The sequence below is a fragment of the Taurulus bubalis genome (genome assembly GCF_910589615.1).
Source record: "Taurulus bubalis genome assembly, chromosome: 7".
In the NCBI taxonomy this organism is placed as follows: domain Eukaryota; kingdom Metazoa; phylum Chordata; class Actinopteri; order Perciformes; family Cottidae; genus Taurulus; species Taurulus bubalis.
Genome location: NC_136595.1, coordinates 27,316,317 through 27,336,854, shown reverse-complemented (window position 1 = coordinate 27,336,854; position 20,538 = coordinate 27,316,317). Strand labels below are relative to the sequence as shown.

At 46.1% G+C, this 20,538-nt stretch overlaps 1 protein-coding gene across 1 annotated transcript in view; it reads left to right on the top strand.

The window, feature by feature from the left end:
• Nucleotides 1-20,538, top strand: part of fryl (furry homolog, like) — a 59,758-nt gene that overhangs the window by 29,829 nt on the left and 9,391 nt on the right. The window contains exons 38-55 of the mRNA XM_079221410.1: nucleotides 152-334; nucleotides 2,247-2,439; nucleotides 3,450-3,571; nucleotides 3,659-3,846; nucleotides 4,506-4,600; nucleotides 5,182-5,777; nucleotides 6,677-6,945; nucleotides 7,165-7,305; nucleotides 8,277-8,477; nucleotides 8,569-8,730; nucleotides 9,498-9,572; nucleotides 9,727-9,900; nucleotides 11,353-11,553; nucleotides 13,508-13,702; nucleotides 16,934-17,319; nucleotides 19,059-19,266; nucleotides 19,685-19,834; nucleotides 20,065-20,163. Of these exons, the coding sequence (XP_079077536.1) occupies nucleotides 152-334; nucleotides 2,247-2,439; nucleotides 3,450-3,571; nucleotides 3,659-3,846; nucleotides 4,506-4,600; nucleotides 5,182-5,777; nucleotides 6,677-6,945; nucleotides 7,165-7,305; nucleotides 8,277-8,477; nucleotides 8,569-8,730; nucleotides 9,498-9,572; nucleotides 9,727-9,900; nucleotides 11,353-11,553; nucleotides 13,508-13,702; nucleotides 16,934-17,319; nucleotides 19,059-19,266; nucleotides 19,685-19,834; nucleotides 20,065-20,163 (3,638 nt within the window). The remainder of the gene's footprint in view (nucleotides 1-151; nucleotides 335-2,246; nucleotides 2,440-3,449; nucleotides 3,572-3,658; nucleotides 3,847-4,505; nucleotides 4,601-5,181; nucleotides 5,778-6,676; nucleotides 6,946-7,164; nucleotides 7,306-8,276; nucleotides 8,478-8,568; nucleotides 8,731-9,497; nucleotides 9,573-9,726; nucleotides 9,901-11,352; nucleotides 11,554-13,507; nucleotides 13,703-16,933; nucleotides 17,320-19,058; nucleotides 19,267-19,684; nucleotides 19,835-20,064; nucleotides 20,164-20,538) is intronic.

The following is a 20,538-nucleotide window of genomic DNA, read 5'->3' as shown; positions in this document are numbered from 1 at the left end:
GTCGCCTTTATCTTCAGGCTCGACGAGAGTTTGGAATTGAACTCATTCAATTCATTTGACAGGATATCTGTATCCGTGTAGTCGGGGCCTCCCACTTGGTCCCACCTCTACTTGCTGAAGTCACGTGATCTAATCGGTCTCCTTCCTCCAGGGTTTGACCACCAGCACCCGGAGGTGTACGAGCACTGCAAGCGCCTGCTGCTGCACCTGCTCGTCGTCCAGGGAGCGAATAGCAGCGTTCAGTCGGTGGCCATGGTGCTGTTGCGCAACCGGGACTACAACGAGCCGAGGGTCCTGACCGTGAAGCCGGTCGCTCCGGAGATCAACCTCACGGGTGAGTTCTGCTGCGGAGCTCAGAGTAAGAAAGTAGCAGAGAAATAGTGCTCATACTTTTTAGTTGTATCGCCAAAGCAGATTAAAGAAGGGATTACTGAACTACAAAGTGTCACTAAATGACCACAAAGAGATACAAAATGATTAAAAAGAGGAAGAGAACAACTATGAATAGAAACAAAACCAAAAAACAAGACAACCTTAAAGAAAACAGCACAACTACAAAGAAAACAGCACAACTACAAAGAAAACAGCACAACTACAAAGAAAACAGCACAACTACGAAGAGACACACACAACTATGAAGAGACACACACAACTACGAAGAGACACACACAACTACAAAGAGACACACACAACTACAAAGAGACACACACAACTACAAAGAGACACACACAACTACAAAGAGACACACACAACTACAAAGAGAGAGAGACACACACAACTACAAAGAGAGAGAGACACACCAACTACAAAGAGAGAGAGACACACCAACTACAAAGAGAGAGAGACACACCAACTACAAAGAGAGAGAGAGACACACCAACTACAAAGAGAGAGACAGACACACCAACTACAAAGAGAGAGAGAGAGACACACCAACTACAAAGAGAGAGAGAGACACACCAACTACAAAGAGAGAGAGACACACCAACTACAAAGAGAGAGACAGACACACCAACTACAAAGAGAGAGAGAGACACACCAACTACAAAGAGAGAGAGAGACACACCAACTACAAAGAGAGAGAGACACACCAACTACAAAGAGAGAGAGACACACCAACTACAAAGAGAGAGAGACACACCAACTACAAAGAGAGAGAGACACACCAACTACAAAGAGAGAGAGAGACACACCAACTACAAAGAGAGAGACAGACACACCAACTACAAAGAGAGAGAGAGACACACCAACTACAAAGAGAGAGAGAGACACACCAACTACAAAGAGAGAGAGACACACCAACTACAAAGAGAGAGACAGACACACCAACTACAAAGAGAGAGACACACCAACTACAAAGAGAGAGAGAGACACACCAACTACAAAGAGAGAGAGAGACACACCAACTACAAAGAGAGAGAGAGACACACCAACTATAAAGAGACACACAACTCTAAAGAGAGGCAGGACGACTACAAAAAGGTCAATATAACTTTAAAAAGACAAAGTGGCCCACAAAGACTAGAACAACTTCAAATAGATGCAAAAAAAGCTCTAAAGAGATAAATAGACCACACAACAACCATGAAGAGGCGAAACAACTACAAAGACACACATGACTATAAAGAGACAGAGAGCGACACAGAACAGCCTTAAATCAGCTACAAAGAGACACAAATCATCTACAAAGAGACACAGAATAGCTACAAAGAGACACAAATCATCTACAAAGAGACACAGAATAGCTACAAAGAGACACAAATCATCTACAAAGAGACACAAATCAGCTACAAAGAGACACAAATCAGCTACAAAGAGACACAAATCATCTACAAAGAGACATAGAATAGCTAAAAAGAGACACAAATCAGCTACAAAGAGACACAGAATAGCTACAAAGAGACACAAATCAGCTACAAAGAGACACAAATCAGCTACAAAGAGACACAAATCAGCTACAAAGAGACACACAATTTCCACAAAACAACAAGGAAGAGGCGTCACAACTACAGAGTCGGTGTCTCGCTCCTATGACAGAAGGTCGTGGGCCCTTTTGCACGTCTGCCCAGGGGCCCGTTGGTCAGGACTGATGGTCGTTGTGTTTAGATTTTAACCACAGATTCGTCTTCATAGAACCATGAAAGATGATGCATATGACAGTTAAAGCAGCCTACACTATCCAGATGACTGCACGTGAGACCTTCAGTGGCAGTAACAGTATTCCACGCCCCGTGTTGTTCCTGCAGGAGTGCAGGAGCTCCTGTCGGACTGTCAGCCGTCCCCCATGACGGACTCGGGCCTCAGCTCCAGCTCCACGTCCTCCAGCATCAGCCTGGGAGCCGGCCTCCCCCACCTCGCCCCCCCGCTGCTCAGCGAGGTCGACGTCACCGCTGAACAGGACGAGAAGGTCAAATCCCTCATCGAGTTCATCACCTCCAGGTGAGGAGACTCCACCACCTGCACTGACTTCATGTTTAGTGTGTGACTCACTCTGTCCTGCACCATGTCGCTCATTCTGCTCAATGGTTTGCTTTCATGCCTCCAGCAGTGTCTGAAAGGACCGGGTATTATTTTGTGCATGGTTTTGGTTTTGGGGTTGGTGTCATATTGGTTCCTTTTGCCTGGTGTGATGCGATCATCTGATGTTTTGAGGTGTTGTGCAATTTCGCTGCTTTAATGTGAGAGTTTTGGATGTTTTTGAAGTGTTTGTGTGAGTTTTACTGCAGCAGATGGAGCAGAGTGAAGTTATTTTAGACTCCTAAAAGAGTCTCTATCAGTTTAAGTCAGTGGTTCTCAAACTTTTTTTGTCACGCCCCACTTTAGAGGAAGAACAATGTTCGCGCCCCACCGCCCCAACAAAGGTGTAACAAAATGGTCCAAGCTGAATTTTTATTGAAGTGACTTTTCGTGACTCCTGCATCCGTGCTTTTTCAAATAATTAAATAAAGAAAATGTAAATCAGGTTTCTCCATCAGACAAAAACTAATAAAATGTGGAATCACTTTGTTCGAACAATGCAAATCTGTACAAAAAATAACTAATATTTGGCAAAAAGAATTGCCTAATTAATTACTTAGGATGGGTGAAATGCAGAGAATAATTCCCCCACTGTGGGATTAATAAAGGATTATTAAAAAAAACAAAAATCTGCATATCCCCACCTGTAGTACCTCTGCGCCCCACTAGAGGGTCGCGCCCCACAGTTTGAGAACCACTGGTTTAAGTGAACGCTATATTTCCTCACCCTGCAGTCTGTCCTCCTTTTTAAATACGCCTTCAGACTGTTTCTTGTTATAATTCAAAACTAAATATTATTATATTTCCAACCCTGTCGAGGACGAGTCTTTGGCCAGCGCTGCTGTAGATGAACACATCGCTCTGGATGAGTTCCTCCTGCGACCCCCTTTATCAACGCGTCCCGTTCCCTGACGCGTTCTCTGTCCTCGTAGGAAACGCGGCCCGCTGTGGAACCACGAGGACGTGTCGCCCAAGAACCCCAACATCAAGAGCGCCGAGCAGCTGAGCGTGTTCGTCCGCCACGTAGCGACCGTCTTCAAACACTCCCCCTCGGGTCCGTACGCTTCAGCTGCGCGTTGCCTCATCCTGGAGACGCAGGTATGGTTTAGATTATTCATTCATTCATCATCCCGTCCTCCAGGTTTCCAGCTGGAGTCGTTGCTGAGTGAAGTCGCCCTTCAGACGGCGCTGTCCTGCTCTTCTCGCCACTACGCCGGCCGCTCGTTCCAGATCTTCAGGGCGCTGAAGCAGCCTCTGACTCTGGCCACGCTGTCCGACATCCTGTCTCGGCTGGTCGAGACCGTCGGGGACCCGGGAGAGGAGGCTCAGGTCAGAACCTGGACCGGCTGCACGCGTTGATCTAGAGAGGCAAAACCGGTCAAAACCAGAATTTGACACAATATGCAATAAACAAGATAAATACATCAAAGACAACAGAGACAAAGACAATTAAAGACGAGAGTAGTCAGAGTTGTGCAAGTAGTGCATATCAACACAGTCACACACATGCATGCACACACACACACACACACACACACTTAACGTAATTTGTATCATCTGCATGTCCAAAATAAACAACGGAATAACGTCAAACATTTGTAGCAACTTTTCAAATGTATTTGAGTGAAAGAAGTTCTAACTGGTGCAGTTTTGTAGAAAATGTAAGTTATTTAATGGTCAATCTTTTTATTATGCACGTTAAGAAAATTAATTATCCACTAAAGAAAATACAAATGTTTGCACGATGTCATGAAAAGATAATGGTTGCATCTCTCGTCCAATCACACGACACCTTCTACTCGACCCGTTGAGCATTTAACTTTTATGAAACTTCAACTTTAGAGCAGTTGTTCATACTTTCTGATCTATGACATGTGTTGCTATTGTAGAGGTGGAATGTGGGTCCTACATATCAGATGATCTTACAGGATTACACTCACCTATATCCAGGTGTTGTATCGCTGACCTCTGGTGTTTCTTCTCCTCAGGGCTTCGTCATTGAGCTGCTCTTGACTCTGGAGTCGGGCATCGACACGCTAGCAGACACCGTCAAAAACTACGACCTCCTCACTGCCCTGGCTCAGTAAGTCCTCCGCCTACAAGCTCTTCTCAGGGTTCAGACGCTCATGGGAAACCTGGAAAAGTCATGGAGTTTTAAAATGGTTATTTCCAGGCCTGAGAGAGTCCCAAAAGTTTAGTAAAAGTCATGTAAATGTGTTATATTCATGTGTTCATGTCGTTCATTTACGCTGAGTTTAAAATAATTAATATGCTTTTAAAAGAGACTCAAAATATGAGCAGGCATCCATACAGGCATCTATATAAATGTTTATTCTTTTAATCAAACTATTGTCTCATTCATTTGAGTCATTTAAGGTTTACTGTATGCTTTGTGTTCTCATTGTTAGTTTAAATACTACATTTACTCACTTTTTACTGTTGACACCCAGACTTCACTAAATGTTTGTCATGACATTTGGTTTAAAGTCATGGAAAAGTCATGAAATCATTGGTCAAAATGTAAAAATACACATTTGACCAATGCATTGTCATGGAAATTTGGTTAAGTCATGAAATCCACAGGTCAGAATGTGTGTGAACCCTGTCTTCGCTGCGTTTGACCCCGTCACATAAACCGCCAACGACCCGTCGTTTCCTCCGCAGGACCTCAGCTCGCGACCACCTGCTGGGTCCGAAGTTCACGGCCAACAGGAAGAGCACCGGCCAGCTGAACCTGAGCGGCGGCGGCCTCTTCCACGACGCTCACGCCCGCAGCAGCTCTCTGCGCGCCAGCCTGATGGGCGAGCGGAAGGCCGACCGGCGGCGCAGCAACACCCTGGACGTCGCCGACCGGCTCGCCGGCAGCCACGGCAACCTGGCGCGCACGCGGAGCTTATCGTCGCTCGGCGGCGCCGCGGGTCCAGGCGGGGACGCCATCCCCCCCGTGGACCCGTCCAACCTGATGGCCACCGTGTTCTGGATCGCCGCCTCGCTGCTGGAGTCGGACTACGAGTTCGAGTACCTGCTGGCCCTGCGGCTCCTGAACAAGCTGCTGGGACAGCTGCCGCTGGACCGCGCCGACAGCCGGGAGCGGCTGGAGGCCGTGCAGGCCAAGCTGAAGTGGTACAGCTTCCCCGGGCTGCTGCAGCTCTTCCTCAAGGGCTTCACCTCGGCCTCCACGCAGGAGCTCACCATCCACCTGCTCAGCAAGCTCATCAGCGTCTCCAGGCAGACGCTGGTCGACCCCTCGCAAGTGGCAGGTGTGTGTGTGTGTGTGTGTGTGTGTGTGTGTGTGTGTGTGTGCGCGTGTGTGCGCGTGTGTGTGCGTGTGCGTGCGTGTGTGTGTACACACACTGCTGACTTGATCATGGATTCACATTGGCATGATGGCCACTGTAGGTCAATAAATGAATAAGAAACATATGGAGCTAGGTGAGGCGCCGGAGATATTCCGAGAAAAATCTCGGAATATCTAATCCATTTACGTATATATTCTTAGAGATAATACAAAAATCATAATTTTGCCAGCGAGATATTAAAGATGCTATTTTTTTTATATTTGTGTATATATCTAAAGAAAGAAAACTTTATTAATTTTTTTTTTATTTTTTTTTCAATAAATAAAGTTTTTAAATAAACTTTAAAAAAAACTTTATTTATTGAAAAAAAAAAATATATATCTATTGAAAAAAAAGAAAGAAATGTATTTATTGGGGGGAAAAAAGAAAAAAAGTTTTTTAAAAGTTTTCCAGAAGTACCATATATCTTTTTGTTAGACCTTTTGTAGGTTTTATTTTGGGCTATTAGATAAATCCTAAATATTTCTGAAGTCCTCTCAGCGAGGCGAAGCAAAGGTCCTGACGAAAAGGTTTTATTTTCATCTGTATTTTGAACATAAATGAATACTAATATAATTACTGTATTTTGCGGCTGATGAGGTTGATCCAACTTTGCAGAGTAAAGCGATGTGGCTCTTTTTTTGTCTTGACTTTATTAACATAGAGAGACTTTTCAACACAAACATGTCGGTTATCGACATCTGCAGACGTCGTTACTAGTCACCTGACTCGTTACTAGTCACCTGACCTGTATCTAGTCACCTGACCTGTATCTAGTCACCTGACTCGTGCCCCTGGTCTTCGTCTTCCCGCGCCTGCAGGGTTCCCTCTGAACATCCTGTGCCTCCTGCCGCACCTCATCCAGCACTTCGACAGCCCGACGCCGTTCTGCAAGGAGACGGCCGACAAGATCGCCAAGCTGTGTGCGGAGGAGAAGTCGGCCACGCTCTCCAACCTGGCCCACATGCTCAGCCTGTACAGCGCACACAGCTACAACCGAGACTGCAGCAACTGGATCAACGTGGTCTGCCGATACCTGCACGACGCCTTCGCCGACATCACCTTGAACCTGGTCACCTACCTGGCCGAGGTACAGTGAGAGAGAGAGGGAGAGGGAGAGAGGGAAAGAGTAGGAGAGGGGGATAGAGAGAGTGTGAAAGAGAGAGAGAGAGAGATTGTGTGTGTGCAGGAGAGAGAGAGAGAGTGTGTGTGTGCAGGAGAGGGGAATAGAGAGAGTGCGAGGACGAGCCGCCTGGTAGCAACCCAGCGGTAGATCAGCCATCCAGTGACCTGTCTGTCTCTCTCTCAGTTGCTGGAGAAAGGCCTTCCCAGCATGCAGCAGTCCTTGCTGCAGATCATCTACAGCCTGCTGAGTCACGTCGACCTGTCGGCCGCCCCGGTGAAGCAGTTCAACCTGGAGATCATGAAGATCATCGGCAAATACGTTCAGGTGAGCCTTCGTCACTCGCTGGTTGTTATGAGTTACTGTGGAACTGGCAGCGCCGGGAATCGAACCCTCGGTCGAGAGCTTCCCCCGTGCACATATGTTCAATAGTAATTGATTAGAGGCGGAGCTACCAGGAGCTCCTGAACCAGACATTGCAGTTGAACCAGGCTCTTTCCCAGGAGGGGGCAGTGTTCGCTAACAGAGCAATGAGACAACGGGACACATTGTATCATTTAGTTTTGTAGGTTTATGAATGGACAGAGCACAATTTATGAATTTTGATTCACCCGCAACCCCCAAAAAAAGCCCAACGTGACGTCCTCAAACGTCTTGTTTTGTCCACAACTCAAATATGTTTGTTTCCTGTCACAGAGGAGGAAAGATATTTTATTAATCTGTTATCAAAATATCGGCTTTATTTCTTAATCGTTTGCAGTTATAAGTGTGGCACTAAAGCCGAGGCAGAACTTCCCCTTGGGGACAGTAAAGTATATCGGTAGCACTTCATAATAAGTACACAGTATTTAGCATTAGTAAAGCATGAATAAACACTTCATTTATAAAGCATTCTTCCAACATGAACACTCATTAGTAACTCATTAGTATGCAATTTCATAAACACTTATAAATGTTTCATTCTTGATTATGAGCTTGACTATAATGCGTTTCATGATTGGGTTTTCATACTTTATAAATGATGGATTCCCCATTGTAAAAGTATTAAGGATTAAGGATCATTTATAAAGTGTTAGTATATTCTAAAAATGATTTAAATGTAACTTATTCATGCATTTATTTATATTATCATTATTGTATGGGGGAACATGCTCCAGAATACAAACGGCCTCCGAGTGGCTGCCGCGGGTCGGGGGAATTTAGCTTGGCCTTCTGAGGCGGAAAATATGTCTCCAAAGACACCTACACAGCCCGATATCTCACAATGGCCTCATTATATTCCCGTGTGTTTCGCACAGAGCCCCCATTGGAAGGAGGCCCAGAACATCCTGAAGCTGGTGGTGTCCCGCTCAGCCAGCCTCGTCGTCCCCGACGACGTGCAGCGCTCCTACAGCACCGAGTCCTGCGGCTCCCCGGAGATCGCCTTCACGCGCATCTTCAACAACTCTTCTAAGGAGCTGCCCGGCAAAACTCTGGACTTCCACTTCGACATCTCGGAGGTCGGTGCTCCTCCCACTCCGGTGCATTTGCAGCGGTTGCTCTGTGTTGTGCTACGCTACGGCTAACCCGCGGTCTTTGTGTCTCCTGTAGACGCCGATCATCGGGCATAAATACGGTGACCAGCGCACGCCGGTGGGCCGGAATGGAAAGCCGCAGGTGATCGCCGTGACGAGGAGCACCTCCTCCACGTCGTCCGGATCCAACTCCAACGGCCTGGTGCCGGTCAGCTGGAAGAGGCCTCAACTCTCACAGGTAGCAAGTCAGACTGACTAGCCACATCCATCACCGCTAACTAGGTCAAACCAGGAAGTAGACGGAGTCGTCGTGACGTCACCCGTCGGTTTGTGGGTTTTGTCGCCACGTTGTTTTTTCGCAACTGATAAACAGAGGTTACATTATCAGGAGGAGTGACGTTGTACACGTCTCTGGTGTCGACCTGTCAATCACCTTGTAGCCCCGCCCCTAAAGCGTCCCCTGCTTTATGGTCTGTTTGACTCTAAATGACCATAATGTACTAAATGAACATCATGCTGTATTGAAGAAGACTTGAAACTAGAGATTGAGACATAAACTCATGTTTACAATGTTTACTGAGGGAATACATCAAGAGAAGTAGAGTCATTTATATAGACTTCTATACAACCAGAGGAGTCACCCCCTGGTGGTCAGGAGAGAGAATGCAGCTTTAACACATGAAGCATAGACTTCTATACAACCAGAGGAGTCGCCCCCTGGTGGTCAGGAGAGATAATGCAGCTTTAACACATGAAGCATAGACTTCTATACAACCAGAGGAGTCACCCCCTGGTGGTCAGGAGAGAGAATGCAGCTTCAACACATGAAGCATAGACTTCTATACAACCAGAGGTGTCGCCCCCTGCTGGTCAGGAGGGATAATGCAGGTTTTAAGACATGAAGCAACATGAAGTTCATGGACTGGGTGTCGGATGTTGTACAGATAGTAAAACCCTCTGAGACAGTTTTTCCCATCATGCTTCTGTGTTTTTTGTTTGTTCCAGAGAAGAACCAGAGAGAGGCTGATGAATGTCCTGTCTTTATGCGGCCCGGAGTCTGGCATTCCCAAAAATCCATCTGTAAGACTCCTCTCCTACTCTAAAGCCTCTGACCAGGTCTCTGTGAAATCACTGCTCAGGACACCGCTGTTGTTTCTGTTCTGTCTTTTTGTTTCATGTTTCGTTCGGATGGTTTCCAGCGGACGTACAGCGCTCGTGTTTTTACTCATTTCAGGTGGTGTTCTCGTCCAACGAGGACCTGGACTCTGCGGACCAGCAGACCAGCCTCATCCCCACCGTGGAGGAGGTGGTGCGGGAAGAGGAGCTGCTGGGGGAGGACGGCAGCGAGCAGCAGTTTGGCGTCTTCAAGGACTTTGACTTCTTAGATGTGGAGCTGGAGGATGCCGAGGTGAGGAGTGTGTGTATGAGTGTGTGTGTGTGTGTGTGTGTGTGTGTGTGTGTGTGTGTCTCTGTGTGTGTTTGAGTGTGTGTATGAGTGTGTGTGTGTGTCTTGTCTGAGTCAAGGTGAAGTAGACGCATATGAAGGGAAAACGGCGGTAATTAGGAAAAGGTAATAAAATGAAGGACATATGAAAGAGCTAACAGTAGAAATCATAAATCTTTTTTCATTTCTAAATCCACTAAGATGTGTGTCTGAGGTGCAGGACTCTGATGCCAGTCACTGCTGTCCTTTAATGTCTCGTGTGTCAGCTTGTGTCTACTTTTCTACGTCTACTAACACCGCATTCCTTCTCTTCTCTTGCCACAAGGAGTTGCAGGTAAGTCTGAGGGCCACAAAGCTTCTCTCTGTGTTGTCGCCAAACAAAGTGCTTTTGATGTGACCTTTGCCCCCATGTGGTCGTGATCCCTTTTGTTTTATAGCTTTTAGAACGTTGCATCGTTAAACCCACAGAATCATCTCCACCACTCATTGTTTATTATTGTTGTTGTTTCTGGTGTAAAATCTACATCTATACAACCGTGTGTGTGTGAGAGAGAGAGTGTGTGTGTGTGTGTGTGTGTGTGTGTGTGTGTGTTTTTGTGTGTACGTGAGTGAGTGTGTGTGTGTGTGTGTGTTTTTGTGTGTACGTGAGTGAGTGTGTGTGTGTTTTTGTGTGTACGTGAGTGAGTGTGTGTGTGTGTACGTGTGTGTGTGTTTTTGTGTGTACGTGAGTGAGTGTGTGTGTGTGTGTTTTTGTGTGTGAGTGTGTGTGTGTGTGTGTGTTTTTGTGTGTACGTGAGTGAGTGTGTGTGTGAGTGTGTTTTGTGTGAGCGGTGGTTTTTTTGTGAGTGTGTTTTGTGTGAGTGTGTGTGTGTTTTTTTGTGAATGTGTGTATGTGTTTTTTTTGTGAGTGTGTGAGTGTTTTTTTTTTTTAGTGAGTGAGTGTATGTGTTGTGTGTGGTTTTTTTTGTGTGTGTTTTGTGTAGGGTTGAGTGTGTAGGTGTGTGTGTGTGTGTGTTTTTGTTTAAGTGTAGGGGTGAGTGTGTAGGTGTGTGTGTGTGTTTTTGTGTACGTGAGTGTGTTGTGTGTAGGTGTAGGGTTGTGTGAGTGTTAGTGTTTTGTGCATGGTTGTGCGTGTGTGTGTGTTTTGTGTAGGGTTGTGTGTGTGTGTTTTGGGTAGGTCTGTGTAGGTGTGTGTAGGGGTGTGTGTGTGTTTTGTGTAGGGTTGTGTGTGTGTGTTTTGTGTAGGGTTGTGTGTGTTAGTGTTTTGTGCATGGTTGTGCGTGTGTGTGTGTTTTGTGTAGGGTTGTGTGTGTGTTTTGGGTAGGTGTGTGTATGGGTGTGTGTGTGTTTTGTGTAGGGTTGTGTGTGTGTGTGTGTGCACACGGCTCCATCTCACTCTCCTGCTCCTCCCTGCAGGGCGAGAGCATGGATAACTTCAACTGGGGCGTGCGGCGCCGCTCCCTGGAGAGCATGGACAAGGGAGACACGCCCTCGCTGCAGGAGTGTCAGTACGCCGGCAGCACGCCGAGCCTCAACCTCACCAACCACGAGGACACGGACGAGTCGTCCGAGGAGGAGGTACTGAGCGCTAGCCAGATTCTCTCCCGCTCTGGCCTCGTAAGTCTCACTCCCAACCCACCGTGCTCCTCACACCGCTGGCATGGTGTGTGTGGTCTAGACGCTTGCTGCTGCTTCTTCTTCTTCGCTGGTGGCGGTAGTAGAAGCCCCGCCCCCTTTAAACCTCGGCCCCTCTTCCTCTGGCTGCTCGACTAATGCTAACGCTACGTTCACGCCGAAAGCGTTGCGAATGTTACTCGCGCCTGAAAGGGGGCGTGGCTTGAACGCTGATTCGGTTTACGCAACTCGGCGTCAAACGCGCTATTCGCGCCGCGGAAAATTCACTTTTCCACAACCTATCGCGTCTGTGCATTGACTTTGCATGTAATGTACTCGCGCGTCAAATTGGCAACGCGTTTGGTGTGAACGCAGCATAACTCCTTCTTTCTCATAGTCGCTTGTAACCTCTTCATGTTCCTGTGAAATTCACCAAAAACGCCGATCCAGGTGTACCCAAAGTACATCGAAATGCTTGGTTTTGGTCTCTTTTGAAAGGTAGCACTCTGAAGTCGTTTCCCCCAACAGTCAGAATCACTTTAATATTCCTGATAGGTAAGTAGAGTTTAGGACAACTCAAATAAATTAAGCTCACATTGACTCGAGGTAAATTCAAGTCTGACAATAATCAGGACAACCGCATGTTCCTTTTTCCTTCTCTCACCTCTTCTTTGCTTTTGTTTTGCTACACAAGCCAAAGCTGCCAAGAATAATAATAATACTAATAATAATACTGATAATAATGGCATTAATATAGACGCTTGGCCTCAGTCTCATGGGGCGGTTGTTTCCCGCTCTTCTTCTGTTCCTCCTGGTCCTAGTGCACGGTGAGAGAATGAGCTGTTTCCTCTCCTGGATAACAATGTGTGTAGTCGTCCAGAAAAAAACAGTATGCAGCATTTATGTGTGTTTAAACAAAGAGTTCAGAGTAGTATATATAATATATAACTACCTGTATATAATTAAGTGCCGAATCAACTGATTGGAAGATTAAAATGACAGAAACATACAGTTTTATTATTTTATCTGTACTGCAAATAATAAGCAACTCTAACCACTACTGTTGAAAAAGATTTGGACCTGCAAGTAAAATACACGAATGAAGCTTCAGACATTATGACGTCATAACCTGTAAAAACAATGGCGGGGAAATATATTTCTCATCATTGTTATTTATGGTGCTGTTAGATTACTGCTGATTGTTTCTAAAAGGCTCAAACACTAGAAGCAAGAATATATTTTTGCTTGATAAAATATTTTAAAAACAATTTTTGAAATGCATTACATCTTCTTCTTTTTTTTATTTCAATAAATGAAAATTAGTCAAAAACAACATGGCAACCACCAGAATATAATTCTGCAAAAAAAAAGTACCGTAAAAGTTGGGTTATAAGCCGCTACTACCTTCGGCAGTTGTCTCCGCTAGCTCCCCGCTAGCTCCCTGCTAGCTCCCTGCTAGCTCCCTGCTAGCTCCCCGCTAGCTCCCCGCTGCTGCTGCCCGCGTCGGGCTTCGAGCCGGGGCTGGTCCCGCTACCTTTGGTGGTTGGCGGGGACCTAGCTGGGAGCTAGCTAGCTACAGCGAGGAGCTAGCTGGCTACAGCGAGGAGCTAGCTGGCTACAGCGGGGAGCTAGCTGGCTACAGCGGGGAGCTAGCTGGCTACAGCGGGGGCGTATAACCTGGTTTTTTTCAGTACAATACTACTAATATTAATGTAGCCTGATATTTAGTTGACACTGTACAGAAATACCAGGTTTAAAGGGATAATACAAAAAAAACATTGATGTTGAATTAGAATATTATGAATGAAGCTTTAAACTATTTGGTTCATCCCTAATTTAAGGGGAAAGATTCTCCTGAAGCAGCTCCAGTGACGACATCGCGGCAGCTTCTTTTGTAACAACGAGCAGACGACGCGTCATCGCTTGTGTTGATATGTTGTTGTTGTTGTTGTTTTAGCTCAACAGTGACTCTGCCACCGACGACGCGGCGTCCAACCACGTGGACGCCCTGCAGCGCTCTCAGGAGGCGTCCGGCGGCGCCGCCCCGTCCGAGGAGGCGCCCGCCCCGCCCAACGCTCCCGCCCTCCCTCGCCCGGATAGCCCCCTTTTGGAGACGCCCCACTCAGACAGCGCCGGCAGCCAGCTGCCTGAGGTGCGATCAATCTGGGGGAGCAATAAACCGTCGTGGCGCTCGGGTGCTTTCTAGCTCGCCTTTTTATTTTATCCTCCTTTCTTTTCTGTTCAACCTTTTATCTGCTTCATGCGGTTCTCCTTGTCTGTGGAGGATCAGGGGTTTGATTGGGGGTAAAAGTACCGTGCCGTTTCTGACTCCTCCTACCGCCGCTTGTGACTCCTCCTACCGCCGCTTGTGACTCCTCCTACCGCCGCTTGTGACTCCTCCTACCACCGCTTGTGACTCCTCCTACCACCGCTTGTGACTCCTCCTACCGCCGCTTGTGACTCCTCCTACCGCCGTTTGCTTCGGCGCTTCGCTCTGGGTTTTTGGGTGCTGAAGGCCAGCTCTTGCTTCTTTTTTATGGTATATTTGGTTTATTAGTAGTCATGTGGTGGGGCTTCGCTTGCTGGATGTGATTTTGGAAACCGAAGCTCACCTCAGGTCAGCTGTCACTGCTCGCCCCTTTTTTTTAATAACACAGCAACTGACCCCTTCCAACTAAATCCTTCATTTTAAAAACTCGTGAAATGGACTGCGGCTCCGTTACCGTCGGCAGAAGCATGTGTGAGTATAACGACCCGTTAACCGAACACCAATTAAACCCTTTTTTCCATTTGCTGCCACATTAACAGGCCGTAGCATGACCGCGATGAAGCGCTTTGCTTTCTCCTGCTACTGACGTTTATCACTCGTACTAACAGCGGTGAGTATGTGGCGCTGGGCCGGTCGTGTGGGAGGAGCTAATGGCCCAGATTGGTAAATATGGAGATTAGAGGAGAAGAGGAACACGGAAGTTTGGGTTCGGTTCGTCTCTTGGTGCGAGAGCGACGGCGAGGAAAAGAACAAAACGACTTCTTATGCGGTTGTTTTCATTTGTTTTGAACAGAAGACAAACAAAAACAATCAAGGTCAGCAGGTCCGATTTAAGGTCCCCGATCTAAACCTTTGTTTTTTCTCTTTGCTACGTTGCATTTATGTTAAAATGTTCTCAACTGTCAACGTCACACTTTGTCCCAGCCAATCGGAGGCGTTGCTACTTTACCACTGACTTCCTGTTCTGATGACGGTAGATGTGGTTGGAACAATTATATTATTTAAGATTCAAGATATTTCTATTGTCATACGAACAGATAACAGGCAGTTATTCTGTGCAATGAAAAGCTCATAGTCCTCCTAACACAGAATTACAATTAACTTTAAGAAATAAAATAAACTTAAGGCAAAAAAGTATTGCACATTTTTATTGCACAAAAATATGCTCTTTAGATTTATTATTAAAAATAACTGTAGATTTTTTTTAAACAGAACGCCCTTTCCTCGAAAATGTCATACCCAAACTAAAAAGGGTGTATCTCTACAACCACTAGGGCTATTTGAATAATTATAATAATGTACGGTCCAACTCTAACCCAAATCATAGCTCAAGATGTGAACATTCAAAATTTGCATTTGCGCAAATGTACCAAACCATATGTTTCACTTGTATGTTACTTATGGTGTTCAATAAATCCAAATACAGCAGTTTGCGGCTTTTCTTCGTAAAACAAGATATGATTTACAGTTTTATATAACAATCAATGGATTTTAAACAACAAGAGCTCGATTCCTGCATTCATCTTTCATCTTGTAATGCCATGAAAATATAAAATACATAATAATAATAATACAAAATAAAACGTCCACATTTTGAGGAGTGTACCAACCTGGCTATTTATAAACGTTTAAAGCACCCAAACATTTATCTTCCACATTGATCTGGGAGATGCCGTTGATCTTAGATGAACCGCGACGGTTTGGTACAAATAAATCAACCGTTTCAGCCCTGAAGGGATTTACGGATCGTCTAAGTTCATATTTATTGTAATCAGGGGCTCCTTCCCCTCGGTGACGCTGCTTTTCTACGCCGGTCCGACGGCAACTTTCCAGGAACTCGATCTCGCCAGCGGCCTCAATGTCGTCCCGAGGACATCTCCCCCATCGCGGCCCCGGCTCTTAGCGTAATGAGCCCGAGATGAAACCATCAATACTCCTCACCCGGTCCCTCCTGGACGGCCACCGAGCTCCTAAAAGCTTTCTGTAATAAAGCGGCCGCCTCGTCTGCGGCCGTCTCTTTAAAACACAAATAAATAAATTAGAACGACGTAACCCTCGTCCGTGTTTACATCAACGTGGCGGCTTTACCTACGGGAGCAAACGTAATCAAATATAAACGTGGATTCTCTTTTTTTGTTTGTGACGTCATAATTAAGATTCATCAGATGCAAACTCTCGTTTATCTGTTCTTTCTCTCGCGCTGTCGCTGCAGAGGTTTTTAAATGGCCTCGCAGTGATTTATTGATATGGCTGTGGATGTTTTATGGATTCTTTTTCCTTTTTCTGTAATTTCTCAGAGGGACGTTCCTTACAGAGTGACGCAAAGAGGCGAACTCGGAGGAGGGAATATCGTAGAAATAAGAAAGCGCCGACTTTAAAGGGCGACGTGTTAATTAAAGTTATTCGAGGCTCTGCCATTAATCTGAGCTTTCAAAGGGTTTTTATGAGTCATGAGTATGGAAGACTGAAGCCGCCATTATGATAAATACATGACTCGATAGATAAATAAAGAATATAGTAAAGATAGGTAGAAATACAAGTATCAAATAAATGTGCAGGTCAATTTGAAAATAGATAAAGATGCTCTGAATTAGAAAAATATATTAATAATATTAAGACACACCCATTGATTTGGTTTGTCAGTGCAAGGACAGAAATAATTACAAATATATAAATAATAGAAGTTACATAAACTGAAATAGGAATAGAATAAAAAATATAAATAAGTAGTGTGATTAATAACATGTCTATGTAAACAGTTTATAACAAGCTAATATGATTAAGTACAATGCATTTGTTCATTTGAATAAATGGGGAAATAAATAATTAAAAATAATTAAATATGAAAATAAACTTATTTTTTTCTCTTTCTGTGCATATTCCTGCACAATTATTTGATAATTGAGGCTTTTTATTTCTACATTTGTTTCCTTATTATTTTATTTATTTATGTGATGATATTCCTGTATTTTATTTATTACAATGGCAGCTTTCGTCCTCCGTACCGGACACCCAGAGCATCTCACTGTTGAACATAATATTTAACGTATGATGTGTTTTAATGTTGCGTCATCCAAACTGCTCCTGAGCGCCCCCTTCTGGCTCGCCCCGCAGGACGCCGCGAGCGTAACGGCGGCGGACGAGCTGAGCAGCAGCGTGAGCGAGGACACGGGGTTCTGCCCGTCAGAGACCTGCGACCTCCCGGACCCGCAGGACCCTCAGGATGCTCGGGAGCCCCGGGACCCTCAGGAAGACCTGGATCCGGCCCCCCCTCCCCCGCCGGCCATAGACACTCCGCCGGGGTCCCTCTGCGAGGAGGACCCCCAAACGGCCCTCCCTCTCTCGCTGCCCTCGCCCATGCCGCCGGAGACTAAGCTGGACCCGGACCCGGACCCGGACAGCACCTGTGGGTCCGGCTGGGAGGAAGACGTGACGCAGGCCCTGAAGGAGCTGGACGAGCGCTGCGAGGAAGAGGAGGCCGACTTCTCCGACATGTCCAGGTGAGCGGACTCCTCTGGACCACGTGGGTTTTACAGGAGGATCGGGGACCCGTATCTTCTACATCTTCTAGCGGTCTCGTTAAACACATGTGGCCCTTTGGTGCATCGGCCATGTGACCCGAGTTCACGCTGGTTTTGTGCCGTCAATCATAGTTAAATGCGTCACCATTAACTTTAGTTATTTAGTAAAACCGTTCAAATGAGGAAACCAAACGAGAGCTACGAGATAATAGTGTATGGAGAGGTTTAAAATAAAGACATCAGACATCATTTGACATTTTTAATGAGGTGAGGCCAACTGTTGCCTGGTAACGAGATGACAAACGTTGAGACTGATTGATTGATTGATTGATTGATTGATTGATCTTGTTTTATTTTCACTCTGTAGTTGTTATTGGAGTTGCCATGTTGAAGGGAAATGGAGTTTAACTTCCTCTGCTAAACATTTGCTGTCTGAAGTTTGTTGACGTGGTGACGCAGCGTGGGATCATGGGAGTTGTAGTCTTCTACACCTTTTTAAGGAAGCAAGTCATAACTAATTTGTTATATTTTCATTTTGACAAAAGGTCGCATCAGTCGGTGAAACGATAGTTTGGGTGTTGCTGCTTTACGGGTTACAGTATCTGACTCGACGGGCCTCTGTGAGGAGAACAGAGGGGCTGATGGGTAATTCCTCCCCCTGGCATGGCTCCTCATGTGGAACTATGAAAATTGGACCGGCGGTCCACTTTTAATCACTCCCTCCTCAAGGTGGGCCAATTCTGGCCGGAGGTCAGCTGTAAATTAAAAAAAATGACACCGAACACACACACACACACACACACACACACACACACATACACACAGAGCCTCTTACTAACATACACCTCTGTACTCAAGGTCCTTCACTTCGCTAAGCCGCGCATGATTGATGGAAAGGTGTGTGTGTGTGTGTGTGTGTGGGCACTCCGAGTGATTGTTTGAAAACAGCGTGACACCAACAAGTTTAGTGTCTCTACTTTATTCTATGTTTGGGAATTTATGAGAGAGAGAGACACAAAAACAACTCGCCAACGTTCTACCTGCTGTGAGGCTGGCTGGCAGTGAGTGTGTGTGTGTGTGTGTGTGTGTGTGTGTGTGTGTGTGTGTGTGTGTGTGTGTGTGTGTGTGTGTGTGTGTGTGTGAGTGTGTGAGCTGGTGTCGAGCTCCCTGCAGTCCTGTGTGGGATGGGTGTGCAGTGCGCTAGTGCTGTTAGCAGTTGCAGCGCAGAGAGAGAGAGAGTGAGAGAAGAGAAGCGGTAGTCGGGTGAGGATGAGGACGGAGACCGTTTCCGCCACGGCGCTCGGCAGCGCCGGCTTCAGATACTTATACTCCGTCTGCTTCTTCAGGCTGTTTGGTCCGACGGGCCTGTGAGTATCCGTGTGTGTGTGTGTGTGTGTGTGTGTGTGTGTGTGTGTGTGTGTGTGGCAGAGGCAGAGATGTTAGCGTGATGCTAAGATGCTTATAGCTCGAATGTTGTTGTGCTGGAGCACTGCAGTAGATTACGAGCTCTCAAAAAAATACTGCAGCAGAATCTGCAGCGAGGGAGGCAGAGAAGTGAGGTTGTTTACCAGCAGCAGAGAGTGTGTGCGCGTGTGTGTGCGTGTGCGTGTGTGTGTGTGTGTGTCTGTGTGTGTGTGTGTGTGTGTGTGTGCGCGTGTGTCCTTCGGCATAAAGCCTGCGGGATGGCTGCTCACTGGCCGTGTGCGCTGTCTCCTCAGTCAGGATGAAGGTGACGCAGACGGCTTCCCGGAGGTCCAGGCCTCTCCGCCCCCGTCGCCGTTCCTCTCCGCCATCCTGGCGGCGTTCCAACCCGCCGCCTACGACGACGAGGAGGACGCCTGGCGTTGCCACGTCAACCAGATGCTGTCGGACACGGACGGCTCCTCCGCCGTTTACACGTTCCACGTGTTCTCCAGACTCTTCCAGGTACACACTCTGAACAGCTGGTTACTTCCAGGCCTGGAAAAGTCCTTGAAAAAAAAATAATAATAATAATTCCCCAAAAGTTTAGTAAAAGTCATGTAAATGTGTTATATTCATGTGAATATGCTTTTTAAAAAAAGATTTAAAATATAAGCAGGCATACATACAGGCATCTATATAAATGTTTATTCTTTTAATCAAACTATTGTCTCATTCATTTGAGTCATTTAAGGTTTACTGTATGCTTTGTGTTCTCATTGTTAGTTTAAATACTACATTTACTCACTTTTTACTGTTTACACCCAGATTTCACAACATGTTTGCTCATGGACATTTGGTTTAAAGTCATGGAAAAGTCATGAAATTCATTGGTCACAGCACACAGATCTTTTATTCCTCGTCTTTGTGTGTTTTTTTCCAGAGCATTCAGGGGAAGTTCGGCTCCATCACGCACGGGTCGGTCCGCTTCCTCGGGGACCGGCTCCAGCGAATGGGGAACCAGTTCCTCAGCTCCCTGGAGGTCATGACCTCCCGCTCGCAGTGCCCCACCGTGCTGCTGGACGCGGAGACGGTGAGGCCCGACGCATGGCCGTCTGCATTCGTTTAGGCTGAAAAACAACCACTTTAAAAATACATGAATGTGTTCGCAGGAGCATATTATTTAAACATAAAGGAGCCGCCGCATGTTGCGCATTATTCCTGAGTGTGTGCGTGTGTCCCGCTGTGGACATTCCTCTGTCCTGTACTGTGTGTGTGTCGTGGGGTTAATGTGTGTGTGGTGTCCTGTCTTGCTGTTTGTAGCTGGTCTCTTGTGGACTGTTGGAGACTCTGAAGTTTAGTGTGCTGGAGTTGCAGGAACACCTGGACACCTACAACGCCAAGAGGGAGGCGGCGGAAATGGTGAGTTCTAGAATCTACTTTTATATTCTGTTTTGAGCCAAGGGGGGATTATATCAAACTGTAAATCATAGCTTGTTTTATGAAAAGTGAAATAGTGAAATATATGGTTTGGTACATGGAACAATTCAAATGTGCCCCAATGCAAATGTTGGAGTCCTCGCTTGAATGTTCTCTGTTCTAAACCCTCTCTAACTTTGTTCTGCTTCACTTTATCAAAGTCAACCTTTGCAGAGAGAATGTTCACATATTGTGTTATGATTTGGGTTAGAGAATGTTCACATATTGTGTTATGATTTGGGTTAGAGAATGTTCACATATTGAGTTATGATTTGGGTTAGTGAATGTTCACATATTGTGTTATGATTTGGGTTAGAG